Here is a 12957-nt window from a genome sequence, read left to right as displayed (position 1 = left end):
GCTTTTTTTAAAAGTTTAGTCATTTTTTTCAGCTACATGTTAACAGTTTTGTTTAACACATAGACTGTATATAAAATAATTATTTTTTTAATATATTATTTTTACAGTCTATGGTTTAACCCTAGTTTTTTTTGTTTGTTTCTTAGGCTAATTTGGCTAATTTGGCATTACACTAATATTTTAGCAGGCTATCAGCACTTTTAGCCATCTATTTCAGAATTTTCAGCTATCACCATTAGCATCTTCAGCAGTCAAATTCAACTTACAGCATTGACACTAATTATCACAGGTAATGCTATATATCTAGCTCTTGTTTATGTTGAAAAGTTATGGTTTTAAAGTTTTAAAATTTTAGTTTTAGAGTGTTTAATCTATCCTGTTTGGTCCGTGACCTAAGTTGCGTTTTGGATTTTGGCCCCTTGTGCGATTGAGTTTGACCCCCTTGGTTTAAGGTCTTTTTCTGTCAACCATCGACAGTCCTAACAGTCGATCAAGCACAACTTCATCTTCCTGTGTCAATCAATCAATAACTTTATTTATCATCAACGTGCTGTTGAACACAAGGTGCTAAACAAAAAAGCTGTAAATATTAATCAAAACAACGAAAAGTCAATAATCATAATAATAGTCAATGATATAATATCATATTTCAACTGAAATACATCTGTCTAAATAGTGAATGCATTTTATATTTTTTTATTTCTCCATACTCGTGGAATACAACAAGTCCTTTATAAATAAAATAAAAAAAAAGTTTTATAAACAAATTATTAGTAGTATTTTCTTACATTTTTGACTAGAAAGTAGAACTATGAATCCATGCAAAATGGGAAGCACTGCTCTGAAAACAAACAGCTAAAACAGAGTTTTCTAACATAAAACAGCTTAAAGAGGTTCATATATATATATATATATATATATATATATATATATACATTTTGAAGCCGTTTGGACATTTTTCATTGCTTATTTTAAGTTTTAATCTTTTATAAGGTTTTTACATTTAAAGCCATTTTTAAAAAAAACTAATTTCTAGTTCAAATGTAGAAAACTTGCGAGAAATGTTCCTGGTTTCATCTTGCCGACTACTACGCAACACTTTTACAAAAACTCACACGACTTTGGTCATTTATTCTTAATAATAAACATTAGGATAATATTTTTGGAATTTTTGTCTCAAAACAAGCTAAACCTAAACGTAACTTTAATGAACATTTTTTAAAACGCAATTAATAAGTGGCTGTAAATCCAGAGTTCCCCGTTAAACTCTTACCTGGTGCCGCTTCGACGGTCAAACTCCTGACGATTCCTCGGTAGAAGGCTTCACAGCGGTGTCATTTCTCCTTTCCGGAGCCACATCTCGACATCTTAATTTTGCTGCGTCAGACGAAGCCTTCGGTGGTTCGAACACTTCCTTTAGAAACGACGACTGCTGCAGCCTGAGTGCAGGTCACGTGACCCCCCTGCCTTCTCTCTGCGTTCAACCACGAAGGAAAAACTTTTACCAGATCAAAAAGTCAGCATGTGGGCTACAAAAATAGAAAGTCTTAATTTTTTTTCATTATTCTTTTTAAAAATGACATAAAGACGAATATAAAATTAGGCTCTGTGACAAATGTACAGGTGTATCTCAAGTTCGTTGTTGCTGCCCCCTACCGGCCAGAGAACATATTAAGCACTTAAAAATAGCAAACAATTAGCATTAGCATGTATAGTTCTCAAAAACAGCAAAATATGCTTTTTTAAGTACTAAGGATTATGAATTCAATATTTCTACTGTTTTAGAGTCTGTTTAATGTATTTGTGTACTGGTAGTAAAGAAGTACTTTAAAATGCAACTAGTTACTATACTTTTTTGCATTATCCAGACAACTTTTATTTTTTAACACTTGTACACAAAGGCAAAAAAGTTGAATATCTTTAGCAATGTGTTTATTATTATAACTATTATTGCCTCTTTGTGCTGCATGAGTCCAACAAAATCCTCGTGCTTTAAGACCCACTCCAATAAAAATCATATTTTCTGTTTTTAATACGTTTCTGTGGCATTTTTCTGATGACAGAGGAGGAAGAAAGCTAAGATTAAAACTGCATTTCTAAATATTTCTTCACTTAATTTGTTGTGAATCAGGAGCAGGCAGAAAAATCCGGTGTGAAAAATAACGTCAGTGTGAAGCTTCTACGGCAAGCCACAAGGCCCCTTTTCCAGTCATTCTGACTCATCTACTTGCAAACAAATAGATCCATGGACGTTATCGGAGTATCAGCTCAAAACTGTACAGCTGAATAGCTCCAACATTGCTCTGCATTTTTGCTGCCCTGATAATGTTAGCTTGGGGGTGTAAGGGGCTGTAAGCTAGCTGGAGAACATGTAAAACAGATGGATTTTGGGAATGTGTCAATAGTCCCACCCACAACTCAGAAATGAACTCCTGCCGCTCTGCAGAGACTATGTCCAAGAAAACAACTTAAATTTAATGGTTTTGACTAAAAACAACATAATCATAAATAAAAAACATGTAATAATCGATCTAATGATGATCGGAACAATTGAGAAAACAAAAATGTTGGTCATGACTCATAAATCTTCTAGGAGGGATTTCCATTAGTTTCAGTCTTTCTGTACTTTGATTAACTTATTGCAAGTTTCCCATACAGGCAACTAAAAGGAACCTAATCACCTGACTGGTGGCAGCTTCCCAACATTTAAATATTTATCTTTAACACTTTAAAATAGTTTAACATTGACCCGTTTATGCCTTCAAAGCTGTGTGACCCTGCCTTCAAGAATCCAGCATTTCCAGGCGCATGTGCAAATGTTTTATTGGCAGATTGAGGAAGGGATATGTACTGCAGAATGGTAAACTGACAAGCATTAGATACAGTCAAAAACGCAAAGAAAGTCTCCACGTAAATCCAGGCACACAACAGTGCGCATTCAATAAACTAATGATCGTCTGCTTTAAATAAAAATTAAGAAAAAGAAAGGTTGAGGAATGTGCCGTGAGATCCAGCTCTGCTGGAGGAGACGCTGAAGATAAAAGAGGATGCAGAGCGGACATTTTTTTCCACTGTGACTGTGCTAAGACCACGAGAACATTGCTCATCTCTACCCTTCATGCAGGCGTCTCTTTAAAAAGGTGTAAAAAAAAAAAATCATTGATCCTCTCTGACAGTTTGTTATACATTCCACATGTCTAAAAGAAAAAAAACAGTACTTTGATACAGATAATAGATTGCATTGTTAGGCAAATTTCACATCAAAGAAAACTTTTTAAATATCCATTCTTCCCGTCACTGCACGCACTTCACAAGCATCAGTGTACAGCAGAGCGGCTTTTGCCCAGTCACCTCTCCTTCAAACATTCAACCCCTCCACGTACGTCCAGCCCTGGTTTCCAGAGTTAAGGAGGCAGCAGCCATGGAGACGAATAAAGAGCTGAAACGCTTCTCACTACACTGCTAATGTCTGACCAACACCACGGGAACGGCGGCCAAGCTGAGCTTACCCACCACTTATTTCAGTGTATATTTTCATTGAAGCTAAACTAAAGAGGATTTTATAAATGCTAATCAAGAAATAAACGCTCTGATTTGATCTACCTTTTGGTAATATAGTTGTAGTGTTGATCCCATTATGTCATAAAGAAAATTAAACCGAACACAAGAAAGGTTGAAAGCTTTACAGGTTATATAATACACGTCAAGCTTTGAGAGGCGCGTTGGGTTTTCAGTGACGCCGTCAGTGCAGGGCGTCCACGGCTTGGTTCTGGTTCTCCTCGGACATCTGCACCAGGTCGTTGACGGCGTGCTGGAGGCTGTAGCTGTGCTTCCTCAGCAGCTTCTCGTTGAGCCGCTGGTCTCTGAAGCCCATCTCCAGCAGCATGGCCATCATGGAGGGGTCCTGCCGGGTGGCGGGGTCGATGCCTCGCTGATGAACCCCACCCAAAAAAAAAAAAAAAGTGGAACAAAGTTATGTGATTGTGACATAATAAAATGTTTTGCTTTTTTTCATTTCTCGTTTCAGTGCTTACGTTGACCGTTTTAAACCCTGTTTGTCTTCTCACTAACAGATCTGTTTTTTTGCATCAGAACGCAACTAAATTTCGTGTTACAAGTTTCACTCTGATTATCTATTAATCTATTTTCAAAGCATTCCTCATGGTAATTTATTGATGTCATTTTTGGCTAAAATAAAATAGGAAATAGTTTCTGTTAGGGCTGGCCAAAAAATAAAATCTAAGATTTTTTCATACCAAACTCGATCTTCGATTTTTCCCCCTCATTTTACTTTCTTTAACAAAATTACAATCAACAGAACATATTTAATAAAAAAACTTTTATTTTCACACCTCCCAGTTTTGTCTGGAAACGGCAGCTTTATTTTTCTGTGACGGCGACGGTCTCTACCCAAAGAAACTTTCTAAATATGTTTCATTGCTTCGTTTTTGTTAGTTTGGAGCTACACACTTAGTCACCAGACCCAGACAGAAGTGGAGAACAGAATCCGAGAGTTTTTCAAAATAAAACTTCCTTCAGGATAAGAAAATAAACAAAATGAAAGTAATTTGTTATTGTATTTATTTATTCTTCTGTGGCCCAGAACCAAGTGACCGACCCACAGATCGGATTGGGGACCGCTGTGTTAAAGTTCCCAGCAGCCCTGCTCCAAAAATGTCTTTAGGAGCTGCTACACATCAGTTGAAGTCATCCATGTAGAAGCTAATTCATTAGCAAATAGCGCATTCTCTCTAAGCAATAAATTCTAAGTTACTTTAAAATGAATTTAAAGCAAACCATGTATTGAAATGCCATTTTAAATATTGAATTATAAATTGTAAAACACATTTTCAAAATAAAAGGTCAAATTGCATATTGAATTGTAAATTCTAAAATGCATTGTCGTTTGAATTATGACATCAAAAACCCATGACAAAATACAATGAAACTGATTTTGTTTTTATTAAATATTTTATTTTTTAAATTGTCATATTGAACTGTAAATTTTAATATTGAATTCTAAATTTCATATTAAAAGCCTGAATTGAATATTGAAATGACAATTGAAAAATGCATTATTAAATTGCATGATGAATTTGCAAATTGAACTGTCAGTTGACGAATGGATAATACTTTGAATTATGGCTTAAAAAAACTTACATAGAGGAATCGTCTCCAACAATATTGTAATAAATAATGGTTTATTTTGGACTTCGGACCAGGGGTGAGTAGGGTTAGTTTGTTATTATGTTTGTATTTAATTTCTCTACTTCACAATTTATTATTTATTTTATTTTTTTATTTATTTTTTTAACTTTTTCTCTTTTTCTTAATTCATAAAAAAAGGTTCCTTATAACAATGTAAAGATGCACAGAAGTAATGAGTATGTTTGCTAACAGGAGAGCATTTGTTTATGTACACTAGTTGTTGTATTTATGTGGAATCAATAAAAATGTTGATAAAAAAAAACTTCCATAGCTAAGAGAATTCTCTTTCTATGCTCTACTGTTAGGGAGCTTGTGGCCCGCCCAGCGGATTATCTACCTAACAAACACGATCTTTTGCAAACAGCTTTTTTTCCGTCTGCTGCTCATTCACAACAGTCTGAATAAAGAAAATACTTAGAAATACCATTTTAAGCTCAATTTTTTTAGAAAAGTGTTTCCGTAATCAGAAAAATGCCAAAAAAAGATGTCAAAAACAAGATAAACGCAAATTGGGTTTTTAAAATTAAGTTTAAAAATGCCAAAATAGTCCTGAGTATTTTTTACTGTTAGTTTAAATTTGAATACTAAAAGTATTTTACATTAAAGTATGTGCAGACAGACAGGTTGAGGAGCTTTGAAAGGGGAAAAAAAGAGTGACAAAGGTCTAAATCATGAGCTTCTATATGAGGTAGTGACACTTCAGGAAACTGTTGCAGCGGCAAGTTAGAACACTCTCAGCACAGGGAGGGGAAGGGGGGCGGTGTTGCTCAACGCCAACAGTCACAACTCAATGATTAATTTCTAATTAACTCCTCTGCAGAAACTATGTCCAAGAAAACAACAGTTTTTTTTAATTTGAGCTAAAAACAGTATAATTATAAAAAAAAACCCACTGAGAAGACTTATAAAAACAGATAAAAAGATGATTAGAGTGGGACTTTAAACATACTCATAAAGTGGTGAAATGAATCATCTTAGTACATATCATTTAGGTCATGTTACATGTATTTTGTCTGAGGATTTCAGAACTGCAGACTGACCTGTACAGGACAGTTTGGTCCAGTGAAGAGAGCTTTATAAGCAGATGCGGCCACAGAAAGGGCCCCCTTGACGAAGCCCTCTGTGATGCCTCCTTGGCCCCTGACACAAACACACAGCACTTTGGTTACACATGTTTACTGACTCTGCAGCAAAACATTTGCCTTTATGTCACCAGTGAAACTAACTATTGTTAGCCTGCTGCACCAAAAGGTCTGAGAGGAGGAGCTCTCTGGACTCCAAAGGGGGGTTTGTACCTGGGCTGCAGGGCGTTGCTCAGTCTGGGGTTGTACGTCTCAAAGGCACTGGATGCTGAGCCTGATGATCTCGACAGGCTGGATGGTACTGCGAATTAGATGTTTGTTTTTTAAAAAGGTCACATTTACGGGAGGAACTAGGACTTTACATTTAAGCAACATCCTGAAACGCCTCAGAAATGACTCATCTCAGTTTCCATTACTCCTGGCCTCCTCTCAAACAGACCCTGCTCCGCTCACAGGAGATCTAATTTTGTCTCATTTCAGTCTTATGAGCTCCTGAGCCTCACATGGGAGCACAAACGTCTGTGGTGTGGTTGGATTGGGAAACTCACACTTGAGGTGGACTTGTGGTTGGTCACATGGTTCGCAAGCTGGGGAGACGGGATCCTCAGCGAGATACAGCGCCTCAGACCTGAAACACACAGACAAACGCCAAGCTGAAACCACCCATAGGGTGTGGACAGGAAACGAAAGAAGAAAAGAGGTGAGAAGGCTGCGGGTCAGTAACCTGGGCGAGTAGAGGGCTGGAAGAGGCTGCGGGGGCGGGGCCACCACCTCAGGGGTGAGCGTCACGGTGTCCAGAGTTTGGGATGCGCACAACATTTGGTTGACACTGCTGTGGGTGGGAGATGCCGCGGGGGATCTGGCGTTGCTTGGCAACTCCTCCGTGTCCTCTGACCTCTCCGTCTGCGCCGCCTCCCTGCACGGCTCAAAGTCGCAGCCCTCGCACGCTTCCTCCTCCTCGCGGGTCACGGTCAGCGCGGCGATGGCGTCCGGCTGAGACATGGCCGAGCTGTACATGGACTCCCCCAGAGGTCGGCTGGTGTCGAAACAATCCGGGAGGACGATGATGTAATCGTCACCGGAGGAGACCGAAGACGTCTGGCTGCTGACCTGAGACACACAGGAAGAACTCATGAACTTCCTATCAAAACTCTTTCAGGACAAAAACAGCTGCATTTTCATATGTATTTTTAATATTAATATTAAAAATACTAACTTTTTTCCCTCACACCTTCATTTAAGACAACTTTTATGTTACCTTGTGCTATCTTTGTGTAATATTTTAGTTTTTGTGGTCATCTAAACATATATTGAATAATCAGAATGTGGACAAACACGACAATATTCAAGGTATTTTTCATTATCTTTGCTGCAAATTCTCAGAGATGTGGGAGGGGCCAACAGCAGCACACACTGCATGTTGAGGAGTAAAAAGAACAATAAATTCTTCACATTTGAAAGTCTTTCATGACATCAGAAAATGTAAAGATTTGACATAGGCCCCTTAAAAAACTGTTTCTAAAGAGGAATAATTGTAAAAATGGTGTAAGATGAAAGTAAAAAGGCTGGATTGTTTTTTGTTCTTGGCAATTTGATCCTTTTGGGGCTTCCATAAAAGAAGCTTTTATGTATCTGATGCATGTAAACAAACAAATTTGGCTTTTTTGATACATTTAATAAGATCTTTAAGGGTGAGAGCATCATAAAAATGAGCAAAATCCCTCTTTTTTTGACAAAACATAAAGAAAAGTATTTATTTTACTTCCAGAAATTTAAATAATTTAATCACTTTCAAAAATGTTTACCCCACACAAAAGCTGGGCTATTGGCAAACATTTCTGGAGCATTCCATAGCATGAAAATGGAGAAAAAAATCTTTCACACTACAGTATAACGTTTGTTTTTTTGCTCTGAAGGACGTGAAAGCTTTGCTGAGTAGATTTCCTCCCCTCATTGATGAAAATCTGCACATTCAAGAATGCTGAATAACAGCAGACTGACGTGTGAAGGCCGAATTCTAAATATAATCCTGTTAAAAAGCCTTACCTCATCCCAGTCCTCTCTGGCTCCGCCCTCTTCCTGACTTCCTCTCATGCTTTGATTGGCATGCAAAGCACCTTTGTCCTCGCCGTCGCAAGGAGGGCTGACGTGCAGGTTTTCAGCCTCTGACTCAGGCAAAGGAGCTAAAAAACAAGATGGGAAAATGCACAAAAAATGTTTGAATCAGAGGTTAAAGGAGAGAGACAAAAGGAGGGAAGCGTTTGCTAACCTTGTCCGGTCTCCTGCTCCTTCGGGGTGATGTCATGGAGTCCTGTGGTCACAGGCAGAGGTGAGACCTCCACCTCCTCGCTCGCCTCCAGCTCTTTCTCAGTCTCAGCGACACTCTGGAAGCTTTTGGACACAGCTGAAACATAAAATCAGGGAGTAAGTTTAGAAAGTATAAAGGAGAATAAGGGAATAAAGTATATATGTTTACAAGAATAAATTAATAAATAATAAATTATGTAAAACATTTTTTATTAGAATAATGTCTACAAAAGCTATGTATAGATTTACAAGAATCAAGTAATACATTTATGAGACAAAAGCTGTAAATTTATTAGAAAAAGTCTTATTTTTTTACAAGACTAAAGTGGTAAATTAATGAGAAAAAATTGTAATGCTTTTTTTTTAATCTAGCTGGCTGTATGACCCTCCATTCACATTATCCAGATCAACAATCTTCCTCAGAAGAGGCCAGCAAATTCTTTTCAGTGTCACTTATTTAAAATAAAACAATGTTGTCTCATTAAAATTTTTAGTATTTCCTAATTTGTGAAGGGAACGCTGAAGTAACAACCCACAATGAACTCTACGCCTCTCATGTGTTATTAGTTCTCTTTTAGTGGTTTTCATTTTTGTCTTGTGAATTTATTGCTTTAATCTCATACATTCTCACTTAGAAAAGTATACATTTATTATGCTAAGATGTTAACTATTTTAAGAGTTTATTCTCCTAAAATAATGACTTTTTTCTAATAATTTAGGACTCAATTCTTGTAAATTTTGATTTTTTTTTCGTAACAATCTTAGTCTAGTAAAATTATGTCTTTTTTCTAATAATTTTACAGGTTAAATCTTGTAATTTTTTCCCTTAATGACTTTAAATTAATAATTTTTTGTTAAATTTACAATGTAATTTTTGTACATTTTTTCACAACAAATACTGGGGTAAAAATATATTAAAAAAAATAATTTTACACATTATTTCTCAAGATTTATTTTCTTTTTTTATAACAAATGTATTCTTGAAAAAATACAACTTTTTTCTTTTTTAAGACTATTCTAGTAAATATTTAACTTTTTTTCTTATAACGACATTATTTTGATAAATTCTTGACAATATTCTCATCACAACTTTATTCTCATAATTTTATAACTTTAATTCTAGACTTTTCTCATAATTTTATGACTTAATTCTTGTAAGTTTACAACTTTTTTTCTCATAATTTTATGACCTAATTCTCATACATTTTTGACTTTTTCTCAGTGACGTAAAATTAAATTTTTTCTCATATTTTTATGACTAAATTTTTTTGAATTTTAAAAACTTAAAAAAAACTTTAATCTCATAAAAACACATTTTTTTTCTCTGTAATTTTACAACTATTCTGGTCTACTTTTTTTCTCTTATAACCACATTATTCTGGTAAACTCTTGACGTTTTCCTCACTATTTTCTTCTGATTACATTTTTTTACTTTATTCTTGTAAAATTGCAACTTTTTTTTCCTAATTTTTCTCTTAATTCCTGACTTTTTTCTCATGGTAACTTAATTCTCATAAAAATGTGATTATTTTCTCATATTTTTACGACTATATTCTCATACTTTCTTCCCTTTTTTTCTCAAAGTAACTTTATTCTGTAACATTACAGCTTTTTTCTCATAATTTAATTATTGTAAATAATTTTGGAATTAAACAAGTCTACGTAAAGGAACAACAAACTCCTCCCACCCAGCGTTTTGTGTCTCCCGTGCTGTGCGCGGCGCAGCGGCCTGTGGTCAGGAGCTTCTTCTAACGTCAGGGAGCGGATGATCGTCTCGCACAGGAACTGAGCTCCACTGATCTCCTCCTCCTTCTCCTCCTCCTGGGTCGTGGACTCTGACACCTCCTGCGGCTTCATTTTACCTTCTTCAAAATAAAATGAAACTCATTCTACAAGATCGTGCTTTTTGTTCTGTTTCATTTGATCTGGTAGGTTTGATGGCGTTTCCTGAAACTCCAGCAGATGGATCTACGTCTCACCAGGAGATCTTCTGGCTCTGGCGGCCTCCGCTTCTGCTTTCATCTGCGACATGATGGACTTCTCAAACAGCAGTGCATCATGGGGAAGAGGGGATATGCAGGGTGTAAGATCTACAAAAGAGAAAGACTGCAGTCAAACAAAACGAATCCTGATGGGGGTTTTCCCAAACAGGAAGTGATGAAGTCTGTGCTCAAACTCACCCACAGGAGTGTTGTTGGGAACTTTCTCCAACTCCTGCACAATGTTTATGTCCAGTAGTTCAAATGACAGCAGATCCTTAAAGAAAAAGACAGAAAATTAATCAAAAATGTAGCAAAATATATACATATTTAAAGACTTGTTTGTAAGTTTGTTTTTATTTATGAGCAGGAGAATTGTGGGAACAGAGCAATAAATAAAATCTAGTTTTCTCTGATTGTTTTGATTTTTTTATTCAATTTATAAGGAATCAGGAGAAGAATAAAAACTGCCGTTTGAAAAAGCTCCGCTCCATTCTAACACATCTTCTTGCAGACAAAAAGCTAAATATTAGCTCAGAATCCAGAAGTTTGGTGACCGAACAAGAAGTATTTTACTTTTTCATCAGCACCGATGTGTGATAATTTATATATATAACATCGAGCTGATACGATTAGAGATTATATGTAATTTAATCAGCATTGTAACTCTTCTTATTGCTCAACATTCATTGTATCTTTGTTGATTCTTGTCCAGAGATTTTGGTTAAATAAAGGAGTATATTTATAGAGAAATGTCTTTCTCCTCTGGGGCTTTGAGGTGAGCACCTGTGCAGTCAGCAGGTCGACTGAAGGGAAGTAGAAGTCTTCATGGGGGAGATCGACAGGCAGGCCAAAGACGCCGTCCTTAGACCTTACCGCCGCCTTCACCTCTTCTCTCTGGAGCACAGAAAGGAATATATTAGGTACGTTTCTTACATTTTGGATCCTTTCACTTAGCCATAACAGTACAAACTTATTAGAACATGAATTCTAAAAATGATCATTTTACACTTTGTTAAAACTGAGTTTCATGTTTAGTTTTTAAAATAATTCTCATTTAAAAAGTAGAACATGAGCTTCCTTTACTGTAAAACAGTATGATCATTACAGCAGCAGCTCTGCTCAACTGGACTCCATACCTATTTATATTTCAAATAACATATACATACATATACATATATATATATATATATATATATATATAGTGTTTAAAGTGGACAAGTTACAGTAATTCGAGAAACGTCAACAGTGTTCTTGCTAACCCTGATTTTTTTATTGCAAAATATTTTTTCTGCAATGCAAGTTACTGATGTTATAAACAGGCAATTTAGATGAATCAATAAAAGTATGTGGTTTCACATTGAAGGTTCAAAACATCAGATTCTCTTTGAGTCTGGTTTCAAATTAAAGGGGGGTGGACTTCCGATAAGCTCACTCCTGATTGGCGAGAGTGGTTTCCATAGAAACGGTGAATCAGACCAGTCTATGCTTTATCTGGTTCCATCATGGTGGAATCCATATTGCCAAAAAAAATGGCGACTGAATGGACTTCATTTGGTTGGAGTCGGAAGTAAACCATTCCCTATGACTGATGTCACACTCACTCTGTTAAGGGTTAAAATTCCTTCACACTTTTGGAGCTTTTCCTGGTTCTGTTTGCAGACACGTGAATAAAGAAGTATCGTGAAAATGGGAAACAGTCAATAATATTGTACCTCCCTGATCAATACGGAGCTAAATTGGGGCCAATATTTGAAACCCAAATAAAACAAATTGAAAAAATTATTAGTGTTTGGCCAAAAAAAAAATTAAAATATCAGAAACTTTTTACTATTCTAAATTAAACTTAACCCAAGAGAACCGCTGGTGACATAAGTGTCACGGAAAAACATCAGAAATGCATTACGTGGTCCACTTGGTTTGTGGTGTATTCCATATAACTTTTTAAAGGAAAAATTAGTCTGGGTCTTCATAGGTAAATTATTTTTTTAGCTTCAACTTTTCTCCTTTTTAGGATTAACAACACAAAATTTCAATTTCAAAACGTTTTTATTCAGATTCAAATCTGTTTTTTCCATTTTCAAATCTGAAAATTTCAGAAGCATAAAGACGTTTTTGATGCCTGTATGTAACAGTTAGATGGCGCTTTGAACGGGCTAGGTGTTTTGGATGCATGGTTTGTACCCTATAAAACTTTTAACAAACGTCTTGGGACAACTTCAGACTGTGATAGCACAGACTAAACAGCCGTTTTCTGACCGTAATTATCACAGTTCTTAGAGACAGTGAATGCACCGGGACTGAAGTTACCACCCTCATCCATTTCGATTGGTCCTTCATGTTAGCCCCGCCCCAACGGGGCCAAAAGTTTTGAAACTGAA

At 36.2% G+C, this 12957-nt stretch overlaps 2 protein-coding genes across 3 annotated transcripts in view; both read right to left on the bottom strand.

The window, feature by feature from the left end:
• Positions 1–1515, bottom strand: part of tmem106a (transmembrane protein 106A) — a 10222-nt gene extending 8707 nt beyond the window's left edge. The window contains exon 1 of the mRNA XM_024284643.2: positions 1274–1515. The gene's annotated coding sequence lies outside the window, so the exon portion shown is untranslated. The remainder of the gene's footprint in view (positions 1–1273) is intronic.
• Positions 1516–2797: 1282 nt separating this feature from the next.
• Positions 2798–12957, bottom strand: part of nbr1a (NBR1 autophagy cargo receptor a) — a 15851-nt gene continuing 5691 nt past the window's right edge. For both annotated transcript variants that reach the window (XM_024284638.2, XM_024284639.2), the window contains 11 exons: positions 11363–11473; positions 10778–10853; positions 10577–10687; positions 10286–10462; positions 8560–8694; positions 8337–8473; positions 7015–7400; positions 6839–6918; positions 6504–6591; positions 6249–6348; positions 2798–3931 (listed from right to left, as the gene is read on the bottom strand). In XM_024284638.2, coding sequence (XP_024140406.1) covers positions 3743–3931; positions 6249–6348; positions 6504–6591; positions 6839–6918; positions 7015–7400; positions 8337–8473; positions 8560–8694; positions 10286–10462; positions 10577–10687; positions 10778–10853; positions 11363–11473 — 1590 coding nt within the window. In that variant the 3' untranslated portion in view covers positions 2798–3742. The remainder of the gene's footprint in view (positions 3932–6248; positions 6349–6503; positions 6592–6838; positions 6919–7014; positions 7401–8336; positions 8474–8559; positions 8695–10285; positions 10463–10576; positions 10688–10777; positions 10854–11362; positions 11474–12957) is intronic.

The sequence above is a fragment of the Oryzias melastigma genome, linkage group LG19 (assembly GCF_002922805.2).
Source record: "Oryzias melastigma strain HK-1 linkage group LG19, ASM292280v2, whole genome shotgun sequence".
Lineage (NCBI taxonomy): Eukaryota > Metazoa > Chordata > Actinopteri > Beloniformes > Adrianichthyidae > Oryzias > Oryzias melastigma.
The sequence above is the reverse complement of the archived record's forward strand: the minus strand, read 5'-3'. Positions and strand labels throughout refer to the sequence as shown.